Below are 14,378 nucleotides of genomic sequence, written 5' to 3' on the forward strand. Positions count from 1 at the left end.
AATAATTCAGATTGAAAAACCTAATACTATAACATGCCATTGTAGTTTCACTAGTATGATATTTCTGCTACTGGGAAATAGTTGTCTAATGTTTAATGTCATTATATCACACTAATTTTGTTGATTTACTTATAAATAAACATTTCTAGTTTCTACTCTGTTTGCAAGTAAATGTCATTATACGCCTGTTATAGATTTGTCTTGGGGGCATTGTCACATTCTATTTTTCAGTTCTGTGACTTATAAATCCTAAAAATCTTAATTAACTTTTTGTTTTGTTAATTGGCAGTGATACAGCAGACTCTTAATACAGCCTAGCCTTTTTATTGCCTAGCCTTAGTGATGTATACTTATTGTCCTGATTACATTTCAACATATGTGTTACATCAAGAACTCCTGAGAGATGATTCCCAATATAAGAAAACAGATGAAGGCTTGCCAATCAAAACACAGGCAAGGTGTTAATAAAGCAAGTAATATCACAACAAGCCATGCTGTCGTAGTAAATTATCAATACCAGGTCGGTGTTATATGGCATGTTGCTATAATTAACAATGATTAAGTATCTCTTTAAAGATGTTGAAAACATGCATATAAATTGTCTGCTATATGAACTCTCTTTAAGTGATATATGTTGCTGATAAATAGCTTGTTGTATGTCATGTGTCTCAGTGGAGGAGCAGCTCTTCCGCTCAGTGGAGGGTCAGGCAGCATCAGATGAAGAGGAGGAGAGGTGGACAGGAGAGCAGCAGAGACAAGTGGATGAGGTGAAGAAGATTCTTACCAGGCTTTCCTGCTGTGGAGACAGGTAAAATTATTCCATACAAACAGCACACACAGCACTGAGAGGGACATACGAAATGGTTAATTCATTCAGACACTTGAGCTCTGCAGTGAAACACTTGTGGACAGACTTAACATTCAAAACTGCATTTCAACTATAGAGACTTACTTTCAGTTACAGGCTGATGATTTTTGACATTGCAATGTTCGAATAAGTAATTTTAATCAGCGCTTTATTCCTTCCTACATGATGGTGAATAGGTAGATACACAAAAATCAACATTAGCCATTTACTTATAGTTCCTAAGGCACTGGCAAGACAAATAGCTTTTTTGGTATACACTAAATACAATTATGTTTATGATGAAGACATTAAGATGAAATAATAGATCAGAATTTTAGCTTCTGTAATTACATGATGTATTAAACAACTTAAAACTTTTGGTAGATAACCACACATCTTTTTTTAATGAGCAAAAGTATTTGAACAGAAAATAAAAAAAGTAAATTAAAGTAAACAATACTTTGTTGCATAGCCCTTGCTTGGAATAACTGCAGTGACCCACAGATATCAATAAACTGTTCTTTAATGTGAGGCTACTTTTTTTTTTTTTCCCCAGCTTATACTGCATCTTCTTTCAGTTTTGGGTTTTCAGGGCTGCTCTGTTGAGTTAAAGTCTGCTAATTAACCTGGCCAGTCTAAAACCTAGGTACATTGACTTGCTCCTTAATGAAGTTTCTCTTAATTAGATTGGATGCGTTTCTGTATAAATTGTCTTAGCGACTGTTTATGTAGACTTCTGAATTCATTCTGCTGATACCATCATAACTTACATCATCACGAAAGATTAGTGGACTTGTTCCAGAAGCAGCTATACAAGCTTAAACCTCCACCTACACTACAGTTTTAGAGCTTTAATGTTCTGTATTATAAAAAGATTCTTTAATATTCCACATTTTTGCATGTCCTTCATTTGGGTCAAGGCTTGCTTCCTTTCTCTTCTTGGTCTTCTTTAAACTATGAATTGTGATACCTTCACCCCTGCCCTTTGAAGGTTGTTGGTGATATCCCAGGGTATTTTTTTTGTTTTTCTTTCATAGCTCCACAATGTTTCTTTCAACTGCTGTTGTTTTCCTATGCCATGTTTGATGTTTGTTTGTGGTATGTCAGTGGTAAATAACTTTTTCAGGACATTCCAGATTGTGGTATTGACTATGCCCAATGCTTGTCCTATGGCTCTGAATGATTTCTTTCTTTTTGTGGTTATATAGGCAGCTCTGCGGTCATCATGTTGGCAAGGAATCAGAGCTCAAATCAAAAGTAGACCTTCAGAGCTATATGCAGTTTAAACAATCAGGGCACAATTTAACAGGGCACATGAAACAAATGTAATTTAAATGTTCAGATATTTTTGATCACTTGAAGAATGAGTGGGTGCAAACAAAAGGTCAAGAAACATGACATTTTTTATCCATTATAAAAAATACATGCATTAATGTCTTTTTTTAAATTTGCATTAAATATAATAAAGGTAGCTTATAAATAAACAGTTTAAAATAAAATCTATGATTGTTTCTAAAACATCAATATTATTTAAACAAACCTAAAAAAAGATTTCTTCTGATTTCTAAAAGTATAAATTTTTGCTCTCCCATCAGCAATGCAAATACAACTAAAACTTAAAGTGAACTTTTGGAAACAATTTCTTACTAAAATATACATTTAACAGTGTTTGACTGAACACAAATCCTTATCCATAGTGGTGCACACAAATAGTTTGTATACTTGATTAAAAAATATTTCCTCCCATTAAAACTAATAGGCCATGTGTGAGAATACCACACACAAACCAGTTTTCCTCATTCTTTTATAATTATCTTTGACTTGTATAATGCCACATACACATAAGTGCTATGGTCTATGTTGGTCTATCTAGGTGTGATGAGAGAGCTTTAAAGAAGCTGCTGTCTCACTGGGGTGAATCGTGGGCGGAGGAAAGCCACACTGCAGTTCTGCAGCTGTTGGAACGAGTGACTCGTCTCCACAAACAGCTGGAGATGAGAGAGAGCCAGGGCTGGAAATCTGAGACTGACTCTGAGCAGGTACACTGCTGCCCCCTGCAGACAAACACACACACACACACACACACACACACACACACACACACACACACACACACACACACACGGACACACACACACACGGACACACACACGGACACACTTACACGGACACACAGCCTAGAAGTCTCTGAAAAATATATCTGCACAAATACTAAAGAAGAAGTGGGGGACAGCACTGAAACCCTCAGCTGCCATTGCCTTTTTCTTTCTTTACCAATATGAGTGCATAAAAAAGTTGTGCAACACTTTCTGCGAACTCTGTTTCGAAGTAGTTCGAGTTCTTAGAGTAATTTATTTAACGGTGCACCTGTTGTTTAACCAGTAAAGTTTCATAATGTGATTCTTCTGCTTCTGTTTGCTGAATGGGGCACTGTGCCTTGATAAAGTTTGTTTGCTTCCATGGGTTTGTTTACTGATTGTTGCATGCAATCCTGAAATACAACATACTGCTAAAAGATGTATGTTGTCATAAACATTTTGGATTTGGGTTGAGTTTTGGCTGAAATTCAGGTCAGGTCAAATTATATTGGATATGAACCAGGTTTTGGCTGCGTCCTGCTGAAGGCATATTAAGGAGCAAGGTGGCCTAATCTGATTAAACATGTTTCCTTTTATGTTTGAATGACCAAGGAAGTTTGCTTCATTCATCTTATAAAGAGATATTCTTTATTAAAAGAAGGCAAGCCAGCAGAGGCAGAGTGATGCTCTGGCAACATACTGCATGGAAAGCTTGGGTCATGCTAAACATTGTTTGTAATATCAGGGACTTTTTTCAGCATGATACAGCTTTAAAAGTTCAGGAATTATTGGAGGAACATGATAAAGAATTGCCTCCAGATACACCAGATCTGATCGAGCGTCTATGGGATGTGCTGCACAAGCAAGTCATAGAGCTCAAAACACAATTTACAGGAATTATGTAAAGGAAATGTAAAGGAAATGATGCTAACCTCTTGGGGCCAGATATTACAGGACATCTTCAGAGGTATTTTTCTCAAAAGTTCATATCTCAAAAGATTAGAGCTGTTATGGTGGCATTAGTGGGATCTACACAACAGGTTTTATTTTAATAGATTTTTCCATTGATTTAATGGATGATCCTTTAGTTATACTTAGTCTAACTATAGAGTTCATGGAGGTACTAAAGTTAGTGTTAATATTTACGTAATAAAAAAAAAACGTGTTTTCTGCACAGGTCAAGGACTCATTAGTGCAGGAGCTACAGCAGAAAGCTGAGGAGACAGAGCTCCTCCAGAGAGAACTGCAGATGCTGGAGACGGAGAGGGTGCGCCTGTCATTGGTTGAGGAAAAGCTTATGGATGTGCTGCAGCTCCTCCAGCAGCTCAGAGATCTGGTTAGTTCAAGAGCTAAAAAACCTACAGCTACACCTCAGCAATATGTTACAGCATCCTGAATCATACCTTCATAACATATTATATATATATATATATATATATATATATATATATATATATATATATATATATATATATATATATATAATATAAAAACATATGGCATGGTTTATGTAGGTACAAATGTTGACTGTTTGTTATTCAAGTTTAAGTTTATTTCTATAGAGCTTTTCACAATGTACATTGCCTTAAGGCAGCTTTACAGAACTTAATTAAATGGGGAATATTGTGTGTGTATCCCTGATGAGCAGCCTGGGCGACTGTGGCAAGGAAAAACCACCTTAGATATGAGGAAAAAACCTTGAGAGGAATCTGACTCAGAAGGTGAACCCATCCTCATTTGGGTGATATCAAGAGTGTGATTATAAATCTTAAAAACAATACAAAACACCAGAGAGTGAGAACTAACATGAGCACCGGAGTGTGTGATTATGAGAAATGTTCTTTCTATAGTCTAATACATTCAGATGACATTGTGGAACCAGGAGCTACTGAGCAACTCATAAAATAGCTCAACATCTAAGATCATCATAGATTTAACTCCTCCATGCCAGAAACTTTGTTATGTACTGTTTCATTTGACAAAACTGGATCATTGGCTCATACAATATATCTAGAAACAAAGAGCAAAACATATATATATAGATATAGATATAGATAGATAGATAGATAGATAGATAGATAGATAGATAGATAGATAGATAGATAGATAGATAGATAGATAGATAGATAGATAGATATAGATGCATTGGTTTGATCTGGGTCTGTAATTGGAACTGGGTGTAACTGGGTCAAGCAATTTGTATTCCTTACATATGGCTAGCACCAACTTTTTTATGACAAAATGTTTGTTGTGAAAAAAGTGCCTGAGCATTACATATGTCATTCTTTCAATGTGCGCTAAACGTGCAAACTAACTATTAGAATACTATACAGTATCTTACAAAAGTGAGTACACCCCTCACATTTCAGCAACCATTTTATCTTCTCAACGGGCAATACTATAGAAATTACACTTGGGATATAGTTTAGAGTAGCCAATGTGCAGCTTGTATTGCAGTACTGTCCTCTGAAAACAACTCAACATACAACTATTATTGTCTAAATAGCTGACAACAAAAGTGAGTACACCCTAAGTGATAACTGCTGCATGTCATTTAGCCATGCAAAGCCGCATGTCCTATTTACCATGTTCATGTTTTTGTCAGCTTGACAGGACCATAAAAATGTGTGTATCTTCTATTAAAGCAGTTACAATTTGGTGCTTTTGGAGTCTCTTGTACTGACCTCTGGATGGTCAACATGTCACTGCATAGCAAAGAACTCTCTTAGGGTTTGAGAGATAGAATTGTTGCTCTCCACAAAGAGGCAGAGGCTATAAGAAGATCGGTAACACCCTGAAAAAGTTACAGTACAGTGATCAGGGTCATACAGAGGTTTTCCAAGACTGGTTCTACTCTGAACAGGCCTTGCAAGGGTCGATCACAGAAGTCGAGTCCTTGTGTGTCAGGTGCAGATGTCAGCTTTGAAAAGAAACAGATGCATGAGTGCTGCAGCATTGCTTTAGAGGTTGCAGAAGGTCCACTTGTCAGTGCTCAGTCCATATGCTGCACACGGCAACAATTTGGTTTGCATGACCGTCATCCCAAAAGGAAACCGCTTCTGAAGCTGGCCCACAATAAAGCCTGCAAACAGTTTGCTGAAGACAACCTGACCAAGAGTATTAATTATTGAAACCATGTCCTTTGGTCTGATAAGACTAAGATAAAATTGAAGTGTCAAAATATTGACACTTTGGAGACAGTTTTGACATGTTCACTTAGGGTGTACTCACATTTGTTGCCAGTTATTTAGACAATAATGACTATGTTGAGTTATTTTCAGAGGACAGTAAATCTGTACTGTTATACAAGCTGCACATCACTCCAAAATATATAAAAGTGTAATTTCTATAGTATTGTCCCTTGAGAAGATATACTACAGTATAGAAACCCCTGACAATGTCCATGATTTTCATTTATAAATATTGGGTTTTTAGATCAGCACTTTCTTTTTGATCTATCAAATAACTGAAGGACACAGTAATATTTCAGTAGTGAAATGAGGTTTATTGGATTAACAGAAAATGTGCAATATGCATAAAAACGGATTTAGACAGGTGCATAAATTTGGGCACCCCAACAGAAAAATCACATCAATATTAAGTAGAGCCTCCTTTAGCATAAATAACAGCCTCTGGACCAGGGGTGTCAAACCCGTGGCCAAATCTGCTAATACTACAAATCTCAGAATGCTTTGTTAAAAAACTCTGCGTACTCAGCGCTGAATTTACCCGGAGATTTACCGACTTTGAAGCCCAGAAATGCAGATTTGATCTGCTCAGTAATCCGTTTGTGGTTGACATGGAAAGCACACCAACCAACCTCCAAATGGAGCTGATTGAACTCCAGTTTAGAGACACGCTCAAGTCAAAGTACGACTCTGTGTGTGCTGCACAGTTTCCATGTTTCCTCCCCGACACACTGCTCCAACTCCGTGCCCAAGCTGCTCAAATCCTCTCTGTGTTCTGCAGCACATATCTGTGTGTGTAACTGTTCTCTTTAATGAAGATGAACAAATCACCACTTAGGAGTCTCACTGATGAACATCTTCACTCTATCCTGAGGATTTCCTCAGCTCAGAGCCTAAACCCAGACATGATGCTCAGCTCAGAGCCTAAACCCAGACATGATGCACTTGTATCTAAGAAGAGATGCAGGAATCTGTCTTCAACCAATGAATGAATCTTGTCTTTATGCACTTTTCTTACTCCAAGGCATGGACTGTTAATGGTTGAAAGATTGCTTTTTTTAATTGAAGGAAATTATTATTATTTTTGGTTTTGTTGTTGGCCTGTGAAAAATGATTTACATTATAAAGGAATGCGAAAGTCTATAGATAAGAGCGAGGCAGACATAATAAGAAACGAATACCACTGATGTGTGTTTTATTTCAAATTTAATTTCTCATGTGTTTATAATATTAAACTTTGGTTGTTCCAGATTTAATGTTTATGCGAAACTAAAGTTTGTTTCCATATGAAAAGGTTCAACATTACACATCTAGAGAGAAGGAAAAACATGCAGTCATTTTTTTCAATACATTTTGAGTTTGGCCCGCAACTTCCCAGTCCCAGTATTTAATTTTGGCCCACTGTTACTTTGAGTTTAACACCCCTGCCCTAAAACATAATGTTGAACAATCTTTGGTTTCAGGTCATTTGAGAGTTGTTTTGAGACCCCCATGTGGCCACTCTTCAGAGGAGAGTCAAAGAGAACAACTTTCAATTGGCCACCTCAAATACCTTTTCTCATGATAGGATGCACCTGTCTATGAAGTTCAAGGCTTAATGAGCTCACCAAACCAATTGTGTGTTCCAATTAATCAGTGCTAAGTAGTTACAGGTATTCAAATCAACAAAATGACAAGGGTGCCCAAATTTGTGCACCTCTCTAATTTCGTTTTGATGCATATTGCACATTTACTGTTAATCCAATAAACCTCATTTCACTACTGAAATATTACTGTATTTGATAGAGCAAAATGAAATTGCTGATCCAAACAAACAAATATTTATGAATAAAAATCATGGACATTGTCAGGGGTTCCTAAACTTTTGCATACAACTGTAAAATAGTTGATGAAATGAGAGGGGTGTACTCACTTTTGTGAGATATTGTACATATTATGTGTAATGTGTCACTCTGTCTCAGGTTTTGGTGGTATTACGTTTAGTATGTTAATGTACTAATGATGTTTTTTTTTTTTAAATGTTGTTACAGAATGTGTCGAGGAGATCCCTTGGGAAGATCTTGCTGAGTACGCTGGAGTCTTGCAGTGATCCCCATCATGGTACAATTCCAAACCATGTCTGTCTGAGTTCAGCTAAATCACTGCTTTAATTCAGTCTGATCATGGATATCTATCTTGCTTTTATTTTCCCCCACAGGAAAGGCTCATATTCTGGAGGTGCTAAATGCTCTTTGTCATGAACTGGCTGCATGTGAGATACTCTCGAGTAGTGGCACATCAGAGAATCCGCAGAGTCACTCATCTCTCACAAACTCACTTCTCATCTCCTGCTGAACAGCTGGCCAAGCCATGAAAAATTACTTTGTGCAGAAATGTATTGTCTGATTCTTTTCCTCTGTGTTGTTTAGTCTTTTGTAATTAATTGTTTATATTTCTGTGTTTAAAGTTTGTCCTCTCGCTGTACATGATGAGATATTTTTTGATTTAAGGGCTCACGATTACTAAGATAAACCAAGTCACACTTGGTTTAAGCTATTATGCTAACCCAGATATCTTGTCTGTGAAATACATTTTTTACTAATACATTTAATGGAAGGTGGCGCACCAGTGCAGTGTGGCATTGCCAATTTACAGCTCCAGCTACAAAAGCTTTTTGTGTTTATTATCTCTGTGAAGTATTCTGTATTTTCCCCAGGTCACTGTGGGTTTCCTCTAAATTCTCAGGTTGTCTTTGCCTTCCCAAATTTGTACTATTATTTGTATTCCCTGCCTCACTGCCAGTGTTAGCAGGATAGTGTCAGGATCTATCGTGACCTCACCAGGATAAAGCAGTAACTGAAACTTAAATGGAATTAATTTTAAGCTAGTTCCATGAACAAGTGACTTAAAAAACATTCAGGTATATTCACCTGTTTACACTCTACTGTGGAAACACACACTGAGAAAAACAATAGAAAAATATCTGTCCACAGTATCACACTGTACACATAGTCAACTCCAGATGTTTTGGCATGCCAAAGAAAAACAAAGCAAACATACACAAAAACAATAGCTATATAATTGTTTAGAGTTTATTATAATAGATTATACTTTATCATAATTAGACTTTGTGTGGAAACTGAAATGAGCATTGAACAATGCCTGTGTGTTGAAATGTTTTCATGTTGATTTAGATGATTTGTGTGCTGTAGTTCCAGTGACTTAATGAAGTTCAGGTGCTTCATGTTGTGAGTTGCTCTCAGGGAGACTTTCTGTTCTGCCTTGCTTCTTTCAGCATCCTCCTCACTAGTCTACTATTCGTTTAAACTGCTACAGACATTTTCAGTTTTTTGCTCATGTATATACACTCTTGAAAAATCTGCATGTTTATTGCATTATCGTAGGTGATTTGCAAACTGCTTATTATTGGCAACAACATTGTTGGTTAATAGTAACCATATGGAAAATCTGGAATTATTGTAATAATGAATATAGGCATTTCTTTTTTATTTTTTAGGCTTGTCTTTCACCTTGTTTCTGAGAGCATCTATATTTTGAATTCATTTTAAATATATATTTTTTGCTTTAGTGGAAAATTGGAAACAATGCATTTTTATGAATTTTCCTGTAGGGTGCCAATAGTTGTTGATATTGTTTTGTCTGAAAGCTGCATTTTTTTGCCACTTAACTTTATAACTACTTTTTTAGCACTTTTTAAGCATACAATTGTAATATTTTTGTGACATTCACACAACAGTTAATAAATGTGTGAAAGATGCAGCAATAAGAATTGTGCATTAGAAGTACAGGTGCACATAACCTTCCATTTATGGGCATTACTTGTATAGTATGAATTACATGAAGGTTATCCTTCTACTGGATCTGAAAATAAAGAAACTATTATTAAGATGCCATGATGGACTCCTATATATGTATGATGATAATTTTTATTAATCTTTTCCCACCATTAGCTGCAAAAACAAATCACACTTCATCACACCTGGTGCTAATCATATGCTCGTTTATATACACTTGTGCTTCAAACATAGATACATAATTTTTTCTTTTGGTTTGAAAACATCTAAAAATACCTTTTTTCTACTTTAAATAAAGAAAAAAGTAACAAATATAATAGCATAAATCAATATATAAAAAAGGCTGAGAAAAACATGCAATCTGTGTATTGCATCACAAACCCTTCATTCAAGTTGGAACCGAAGGCAAATACATCGCATAGTGATATAAAGGAAAGAAATAAGATACATAAAACTGCTAAAATATTGGAAAATGAAGTCTATCTTCTTGGCTAATTTATTAGTGCAAAATAAGCATATTTTTACTTAATTTAGTTTACAGGACCCATTACATACTACAGTAGGGCAAAATAACACTGACTGTGAATCAGCTTTTTTCCCTCTCAGACTGCTTTTCTTATGCATTCCACACCACACTCACAATCCCACATTTTGAACCCGAAGAGAAAATGGACTTAAAAGTACTACAAACCTAATTTTGCTTCAATGAGACCATAAGCAGCAATGGACAGTGCAACTGCTCCCTGTCTACTGTTTCCAGTCTCAATTGAAGAGACATACAGCAATTTCCTGATTCACTAAAAGGGAAGGGAACATAGGGTACAAAGTATTATAAAATCCCACAACATGGTAGCTGATCTCAGATTCTGATTCTGTAAGTTGGTTTGGAGGCTTGTAGTGGTCCTGTGCATACACGGTGGCCTTACTTTGAATCCTAATGTGTAGAGATTTTAAAAAATATCTTAAAGTTTAACTTCAGCACCGATTCGCTGATCACCATAAGCAAGCAAATGAAGAAAATGGAACACCCAAATTACCTGAAACCCACTGACTGATTAAAATAATGAATACAACAGACACCGACCTACTTACAATGGCATGAGACATGTTACTCATTATTTTACACACTGGCCCTAAAAGCAATAAAATCAAAGAACATAAAATGAACTAAAAAACAAACAGAACCAGAGCACAACAGCTCGAACACACACACAGGCTTATATTACGTTGAATAAGAGAGTCAAGTTGATAAGGTTAAACGGGCAAACTAGTAGGTAGAATAGCACTGCCATATGCACACAAGTGTCTTCACCAGACACAATGAACGTAGTGTTTATTTAATGATGGCAGGAGCAAAGGTATGTCTTATACAGAGAGAAATGGACAGATCACAGGGCTACGGTTAGCTGGAACCTGCATTATTTCTCCAGGCTTCGTTTGGCTTTCTTCATTACACAATGCCAGTGGAGAACTTAGAAGCCAAATGTCTCCTGGGAGGCATAGACCATATAAAGGAAACCATCTTCATCACGCTCCTGCTCATAGATTTCAGCAATAGGGGTGGACACACTGACCATGCTGCGCTGGTTGATCAAAAGGAAGAAGGCCTGAGTGGGGTTCAGCTGCAGTCGACGCCTGCAGAACAGTCAATAATACCAGGAAGAGCTATTAGAATATATCACAGGAATAAAGAAGAATTATAATATCACATTTGGCCTTTTAAATGGACCTATACCAGGGATCCTAAGTAACAGTGTAGTTGCAGGTCTTTATTATAGTTAAACTGAAACCATGCATCATGTTTACTCAATAACACTTGCACTACAAATAAATTGCAAATAAATAGATGTACACATTACCTTCTAAAATTGACACAAATCGGATTTTCTGCATTTTGCTTTAAACTAATTTTGTATGTACGGTAATCCCCGTTCGAATCTCGCACCCCCGTTTTATCTGGGAATTGCATTTGCCACATAATTAATTTGTTTAGCTGAATTTCCCGGTCTCTCGCGGATAGCACGATAGACCAAAAAAATTATAGGGAATTGTTTTTATGTTTTGTTATGTTCAAATAATGAAATTTATTAATAAATATATGATTACTAATTATAAAATGAAGTAAAATGCTAATACAGAACAGTACTGTATACATAAAGTAGAATTTTTGGGGTAGCGTCCGTTTATCGCAGGCAGTTTTGAAACGTAACCACCGCAATACACCTATATCATATTTGGCCTTGAGCATAATGTAGTTTAAATTACCACATATTACGCTGAAGATCCAGTGGCAACAACAATGGAGAAGAGCAACAATAGTGTGTAATATTGTGTGGAAGAAAACTGGTGATTTCCATGATATTTGAGGAAATCAATTTAAGCTAAACTAAATGTAGTAAATAATTTGCAAATCACTGTGCACATATTAGGCATTATAGGAATATGTGTACTCAAAACAAATATTAGCTTCATATGTGACCCCAAAATAAATCCAGTCTGAATATACACAATCCACAGTATTGTGCATTTGTATCAACAAATATGAGTGGAACAGAATGCCAGTTGCAGATATAAAACAACTGGATTTAAAAAACAAAACAAAAAATACAGTTTAAAATCATTTACGAGTGGGTTTACCTCTTATAGAATCTGCTCATGATAATGGTTCTATGATCTGGTTTCCTTTTCCCCTTTGTAACATTCTGCAACTAAAAATAAGGTATGTTTTCTTTATTTGTATGACTGATGTGGCTTAAAGTAATGAATATATTTGGAAACCATTAAATGTAAAGTAAATACATTTATAGCGAGCGCTAAATTGGTGAATAATTACCACCAAAATAAGTTGTGAAATAACCAGCTGTTTACACATCTTCTGTTGCCAACTCATCTTGTGTAAAGAAAATATTCAAATGGGTGAAAGGTCACACACCACTTCTCTGAATTGGTTGCAGAGTTTGTTTTCTTCACTAACACACTTTAACAAACATGAGACCCTACAGGACTGACTGGCTTCCAGTGATAACACAACTAATTTTAGAGCTGGAACATTGAAATGCTTAAGCAGCGCTCAGCTAGGGGTCACAAGGGGCTTTAAATGTGTGGCCCAGCCAGCATGTAAACAAACACAGCCAACTGCTGATCAACACTGCACCTAACAACCAATGACTGATCTCTACTGATCCCAATGACCAATCACTGATGCCAAATGCTCTTAATGACCAATCACTGTTCCCTAACTGCTCCCAATGACCAAACATGCAGCCTGCAGGTGGCATTTTACTCTATAACTTCACAGACATCTTCGGTTCTCCCATGGTTTGGCTGTTTCAATTATTATTATAGTTTGCAAACACTTGACAAACAAAAGTCTCTTGTTTGACTAATTCTGACTTTTGGGTCTCACCTGATAATCTTCACCAGTTCACTCATGTTGACATGATCAGGGACTAGAAACTTGGTCTTGTCCAAAACAGGAAGTTGCTTTTCTCCCTTGTACCGTTCAATGATAACCTATGAGCAAACAAGCAAAACATACATGAGTATCAATATACACGAGTATCAATATACCTGAGTAAGTACAGGAGCTTTGAGGATGGATTTGGACTGTAGTTAATGTCAACAGTCTGCTACACTGACTCAAGATCACCAGATTTGATCACCATCACTTGAGTCTGGTTCCTTCCAAGGTTTCTTCCTTCTGCCATCTCAGGGAGTTTTTCCTTGCCACAGTTGCCGCTGGCTTGTTCATCAGGGACAAACTTACACTTATAAAGAACATCTTATTCATTTTTATTACCAAATAATCTGTGTAAAGCTGCTTTGAGACAATGTTCATTGTTAAAAGAGCTATACAAATAAAAATAAATTGAATTGAAATTGAATGTGAGTATCAATATGATTCACTCAATATTTCAACACACACACACACACACACACACACACACGTCTACAATGTAATAAAGCATAGTATTTTCTTTGCTCTAGGATGCTGAGAGTCTGAATCAGAATAACAGACAATGAAGCTACTGTTATTGGTTTCTGATTATTTTCTATGGTATAATAATATTTGGAACCTGTCTTACCGGAATTTTATTAGGATGCTGCTCTCGAATCTGCTGCACTTCCTTGCAGCGATCAGCTGGAAACCAAACAGTGAAATAAATAACTATGTGGTTTAGGAAAAGGTTTACATTTAAAAATTCCAAATACCAAATATAGCAGCTAGCCTATTGTAGCTAGGTTTAATAATAATTTAAGGTCACTCAGAACCTGTTCAAGAACCACACTCAAAACATGTGACTCATATCAAACATACTTATTAACACATTTTTCAGACCAAATGCTTGGCCCTTGATCTGAATAATAACAAACATACAACATGATATATTGAGACTCATGAGTCTGGTTTCTCTCAAGGTTTCTTCCTTATGCCATCTAAGGGAGTTTTTCCTTGCCACAGTCGCCATGC

General features: G+C 36.3%; 2 protein-coding genes across 2 annotated transcripts in view; one reads left to right on the plus strand and one right to left on the minus strand.

Moving 5' to 3' along the window:
• efcc1 (EF-hand and coiled-coil domain containing 1) overlaps window positions 1–8,576 on the plus strand; it is a 19,381-nt gene extending 10,805 nt beyond the window's left edge. The window contains exons 4-8 of the mRNA XM_046874598.1: window positions 673–808; window positions 2,721–2,886; window positions 4,103–4,261; window positions 8,144–8,213; window positions 8,311–8,576. Coding sequence (XP_046730554.1) covers window positions 673–808; window positions 2,721–2,886; window positions 4,103–4,261; window positions 8,144–8,213; window positions 8,311–8,447 — 668 coding nt within the window. The 3' untranslated portion in view covers window positions 8,448–8,576. The remainder of the gene's footprint in view (window positions 1–672; window positions 809–2,720; window positions 2,887–4,102; window positions 4,262–8,143; window positions 8,214–8,310) is intronic.
• A 1,520-nt stretch (window positions 8,577–10,096) lies between these two features.
• The window catches only part of map1lc3a (microtubule-associated protein 1 light chain 3 alpha), a 6,441-nt gene continuing 2,159 nt past the window's right edge, over window positions 10,097–14,378 (minus strand). The window contains exons 2-4 of the mRNA XM_046874601.1: window positions 13,993–14,048; window positions 13,314–13,420; window positions 10,097–11,542 (exon numbers count right to left, since the gene is read on the minus strand). Of these exons, the coding sequence (XP_046730557.1) occupies window positions 11,380–11,542; window positions 13,314–13,420; window positions 13,993–14,048 (326 nt within the window). The 3' untranslated portion in view covers window positions 10,097–11,379. The remainder of the gene's footprint in view (window positions 11,543–13,313; window positions 13,421–13,992; window positions 14,049–14,378) is intronic.

This window comes from Silurus meridionalis, chromosome 19, assembly GCF_014805685.1.
Source record: "Silurus meridionalis isolate SWU-2019-XX chromosome 19, ASM1480568v1, whole genome shotgun sequence".
Taxonomy (NCBI): domain Eukaryota; kingdom Metazoa; phylum Chordata; class Actinopteri; order Siluriformes; family Siluridae; genus Silurus; species Silurus meridionalis.